Source organism: Gopherus evgoodei, chromosome 11 (assembly GCF_007399415.2).
Source record: "Gopherus evgoodei ecotype Sinaloan lineage chromosome 11, rGopEvg1_v1.p, whole genome shotgun sequence".
Taxonomy (NCBI): Eukaryota; Metazoa; Chordata; order Testudines; family Testudinidae; genus Gopherus; species Gopherus evgoodei.
The window spans coordinates 10,202,936-10,207,915 of NC_044332.1; the positions used below are offsets into that span (position 1 = coordinate 10,202,936).

At 59.9% G+C, this 4,980-nt stretch overlaps 1 protein-coding gene across 1 annotated transcript; it reads left to right on the forward strand.

Moving 5' to 3' along the window:
• LOC115659826 (antigen-presenting glycoprotein CD1d-like) lies at window positions 1-4,295 on the forward strand. The gene is made up of 6 exons (XM_030580516.1): window positions 1-49; window positions 973-1,230; window positions 2,502-2,783; window positions 3,117-3,413; window positions 4,077-4,176; window positions 4,256-4,295. Exons 1-6 carry the CDS (start codon window positions 1-3, stop codon window positions 4,293-4,295), a joined length of 1,026 nt encoding a protein of 341 aa, XP_030436376.1.
• Window positions 4,296-4,980: the final 685 nt, after the last annotated feature.

The following is a 4,980-nucleotide window of genomic DNA, read 5'->3' on the forward strand; positions in this document are numbered from 1 at the left end:
ATGCTGCTCCCGCTGCTGCTCCTCCCCTGGGCATGGGGGTCCCTGGCCGGTAAGTGGGGACCCCTACCTGCCCTTTTCGCTACTGGGCGTGGGGGGGGGTTGTTCATGATATAATGCCAGGGCCAGGGTGGGGCAGCACCACATAAGAACCAACAGCTGGATTGGGTCACACCAAAGTTCCATCTTGCCCCGTGTCCTGTTGGCCGACAGCGGCCAGCGCCAGGTGCCCCAGAGGAAGGGCCGGCTCCAGACACCAGCCTACCAAGCACGTGCTTGGAGCGGCACTTTGGGACACGGCGGCATTCGGGGTTTGTTTTTGGTTTTTTTTGGTTCGGCTGGGCAGTGCAAGGGGGAGGTGGGAACTTAGGTGGCATGGCACCGTGCTGGGGGGGGTGGGACTTGCACGGCACGGCGCTCGGCGGGGGCGGGCTTCAGCGGCACGGCGCTCAGGGAGGTGGGGACTTGGGTGGCGTGGCGCCATGCTGGGGGGGTGGGGATGTGGGCAGCGCGATGCTCGGGGGGCAGGGTAGTGCTCTTTGGTTTTGCTTGAGGTGGCAAAAATGTTAGAGCCGGCCCTGCCCAGAGGGAATGAACAGACAGAAATCATCCAGTGACCCATTCCCTGTCGCCCATTCCCAGCTTCTGACAGACAGAGGTTAGGGATCAGAGGGGTAGCCGTGTTAGTCTGCATCTGTAAAAGCAGCAAAGAATCCTGTGGTACCTTATAGACTAACAGACGTTTTGGGACACACATCCCTGCCCACCCTGGCCAATAGCCATTGATGGACCTGTCCTTTGTGAACTTATCTAGCACTAGTGACCCTTGCTGGCGTGCAAGAGGAGGGGGAGGCAGATTACGGTTCAGCAGGAAAACCCTGGAGCTGGGGAGCATTAAGGAGACAGAAACTCCTTAATCTCTCTCCTCCCCCGCTTTGTCCTCCCCTTGTTTCCCCTCCCCTACTTTCCCCCCAGGGTCTCTCACCCTCCAGCTGCTCAAAACCACTGTCTTCCACAATGCCAGTTCTAGGACCATGGAGGGGTTGGCCCTGCTCAGGGACCTGAGGACCCACGCCATGGATTGCAGCACCTGCAAGATCCGCTTCCTGCAGCCCTGGGCCCACCAGGGCCTCACTCCGAAGCAGTGGCAGGGCCTGGAGACAGTGCTCCATGACTATCTGTCCAAATTCTTCCCTCTCATTAACAAAGTGGTTAAGGATGAAGACGAGCACTGTGAGTATGGAGCGGTCCCCACACCCAACACAGAGCTGAGAACTGACACACTCACTGCAGTAACTGTGTCCTGATAGGGTGGATCGGGGGCAAGACAGCCAGTTCCTGGCCCTTAGGCTGAATGGAGTCTGTGTGCCCTAGAAGGGAATGGCCCCGTTACCCATTCTCCACCCCACTGAGCCAGTCCCCCAGCTCTGCGGCCAGGTTGCAGCCTGCACCCCCAGAGGAGATAAGCTCCATGTCCCATCCCCTGAGCATAAGCGCATGGTTTTTCACAGCCATGTGCCCTACCAAAGGCCCCTGTTCATGCCACTGGAACCTGGCCAGCCTGAACATTGAAAACTGACACCTTCAACACAAGAATTGGAAAGGCGGGAAATGCAGAGCTAAGCGAATCCCGCTCCCCACCCTCACAGCCATCTCTGCTCAGTGGGACGGGACAGACCCAGCACACCTCTTCTCAGCCCAGTGTCTGCGCTGGGTGTCAGGTGCTGGAGCATTAAAAGCAGGTCCTTGGGCGAGACTTTCTCTCAGGAACCCCTTACTCACCTGCCCCCAGATTTGCACCACAAAGTGTCCCCTGCACCTTGCTGGGGCAGAGCTAGTTTCGGGGCAATCTGCCTGGGCAGGTGTGTTTCACAATAGAGTGACAGCCAGCCCTGCAATCACAGCTCATCCCCACAGGAACCTCGCAGCGACGGGGCTCAGACGGATGCTCCTGGGGCTCAGAGGTTTCTGCCTCTCTGGCTGAGTGAGTGTGAGACTCGGTGTGTCATGCCCTGCGGCACTGCTAGGGAAACAATCACTGGCAGAGGTGTGAACTGTCTGTGGGCTCAGGTGCGTGTCACTGCCGGGCATACGCACCACAGACAGAACTGAGGCCCAGGGACTTTTGTAGCGCTGGGAAGCCAGACTCATCCCTGCTACCGGTGCAGAGCTGAGCTCAGAGGAGCTCAGGGATGTACGTTTATTGAGGATTGGGGCCATAATTTTCCCTAGAGCATCACAAATCACTTTAAAAAAAATTAACATTTAAAAGACAGGTGATTTGGGTGGGGGTCTGTATCTCACAAAACCCATGACCAAAGGACACCAAATTTGCACCACAAACTCTGCCTCAGGCCCCAATATAGTGCAGTGATTTTTGAGCCAATCTGATCATGCGTGTGGACCTCAGAGCGTATCTCTATTTCTGCCCCTACCTCTGTCCCCCCCACCACCCGGTAACCTCCCAATGGCCTGTCCTCATTGCCCTGCCATTCCTGTTCCAGACCCCTTTGTCCTTCAGGCCTCCATCGGCTGCGAGCTCCACCCCAATGGCACCTCACGGCAGTTCTGCGATGCCGCGGTGAACGGGAAGGATTTCATCAGCTTCAGCGTGGACGAGGGCACCTGGGTCGCTCGGCACAGGCATAAGCTGGCCCTCATCTCACGAGACTTTCTTAATCAGGATAAGAGCGCGACTGCCATGGCTCAGTTTCTCCTGAGAACAACGTGTATCAATGAACTCAAGAGCTTTGTCCAGTACGGGAAAGAGTCTCTGGAGAGACAAGGTGAGGCTGGATGCCACTCCCCGCTCACTGAGATGCAGCCACTTCTGGGATGGGCTTTTTAAACAGGGACCCTTGTGTTGTGTACAAATGCAGCTCTGTCTGGGCTGGAGCGCAGTAACAATTTCATCGCCACCCTGCACCACAGTTTAAGACAGGAAGTGAAGGGGGATTCCTTCAGGAATGGTAACTGAAGGGGGCAGAATTGGGGTCTGAGCAGGGCAGTGCTGCCAACGCCTGACCCCAGGAAGTGGAGCTGGACTTGGCTAGTGAGTCCCTGAGGCTCAGGCTGAATCGTCCCCTCTCCCCCGCCCCGTCTCTCTCCTCCTGTCTCAGAGAAGCCGGTCGCTGTGGTGTTTGCCCGAGCACCTCCCCCATCTGGGACCCCCGCACTGGTACTGCTGGTTTGCCGGGTCACCAGTTTCTACCCCCGTCCTGTCCGTGTGGCCTGGCTGCAGGACGGGGAGGAGGTGGCAGCGGGCTGGAGGTTGAACTCCAGCGGGATCCTGCCCAACGCGGACCTGACCTACCAGCTGCGCAGCTCCCTGGCTGTGGGGCCAGGTGACGGGCACAGCTATGCCTGCCGGGTGCAGCACAGCAGCCTAGGGGGCCAGAGCCTGCTGCTCCCCTGGGGTAGGTGCATGTCCCCGGGGGGGGGAGGGTGGTCATAGCCTCTGGGCGCTTTTCTTGCACATCTCAAGCAGGGCAGGGTCCGGGCAGTGAGAGTGGGGAGAGGGAGGCAGAGCAGGTGTAGGGGGTATGGCGGTGGATCAGGGAGCAGGGTGGAGGGGAATGGGGCAGGACTGGCACAGGAGAAGCAGGCTGGGGGCTGAGGGGAGAAGTAATGGGATGGGCGGGGGGAGAGCTGTATGGAGTGTGGCAGAGGGGAGACAATGGGGCAGGGCTGGGGGGTTTGGGGAAAGAGGCAGGAGCTAGAGGTGGTCGGACAGATGGGAGTAGCACTGGCATGCGGGAAGGCTGAGAGGGTGGGAATGTGGGGGGAGCAGCGAGGGTGGGATGATGGAGGACAATGAGGGAACAGGGTCCAGGTAGGGGCATCTGAGAGCAGTGGGGGTGGGACAGTGAGGAAGACAGAGGGAACAGGGCTGGGTGGAGGGTTGAGGGCAGTGGGTTGGGTTGGGGCAGCAGGGGGACTGCAGAGGAGGCGGGGGAAGAGGGCTGGGTGGGAGGCAATGGGTCAGGGTCGGGGGAGCAGAGGGAGCTATGGGGAAGGCCTTGGGAACAGGGCCCACATTCCTGTCCCCATTCCCAGCGCATCACCCTTGTGTGTTACAGGGCACAGCAGGCCCTGGGGCCCCGGCCTGGCCGTGGGCATCACCCTGGGGGCTCTGGCCATAGCTGCCGTGGTTGTGGTGCTGTGGTGGAGAATACGCAGGTGAGTCTCTCCCTCACCGGGGTAGGGGTGGGGAGTCCGCTACACCCCATAACCCATCCCCTCTGCTCTCTCCTTCCAGGGGCCACCCAGACGTCAGAACAGGAGAGCCCAGAGCCTGAGGATGCAGCACCGGCTTAGATATGGGGATCGGCCCCTCACTTGGGGACATGGACCTTGGGGCTGACTCTGCGCCCAGCTGCAGAGCTGAGGACTCTGAAGCCCTGTCTGGATTGGAGCACTGGGAGATCGGGGCACTGGGTGGGGAGTGGGATTCTCCTCCCCCTGGGACCTTTGAGGCATGTTGGACACGTGAGGGCGCTGTGGGATCCAGGATCCGCATGGAGCTGGAGCTGTCCTGTGCCATTCAATAAACCCAGCAGGGAGACGCTGCCCAGCAGGCCCCGGATGCAGGGGTCAGGCCTTGCTACGTACACAAGGGGAGAAAGTACAGGCTGGGGCCATGGGAGCCAGAAGGGGATCCTGGCAGGGCATTCAGGCTGAGTGGGGATGCCCGGGAAGCAAGCGGATTGGCTACCAGAGCTGGGTGTGAGGGACCTCAGGCTCCGGGGGTAGGTTCTGTCCGTTTGTTCTGTGTCTGGACAGCACTGAGTACTCAGGGGTCCTGGGCACGACCGGGCTCCTTGGCCCTGCGGTAATCCAGTGCAACCCCTCTGCCAGTCTGAGCTGGAAGCCACAAGGGCCGGTTCAGTATCTAGGGGTTCCCTTTCAACGCAGAACCGGCGCCAGCCCCCACCCAGTGACCTGGGACAATTACACGCCATCCCCCTGGGTGCCTTGGATAGG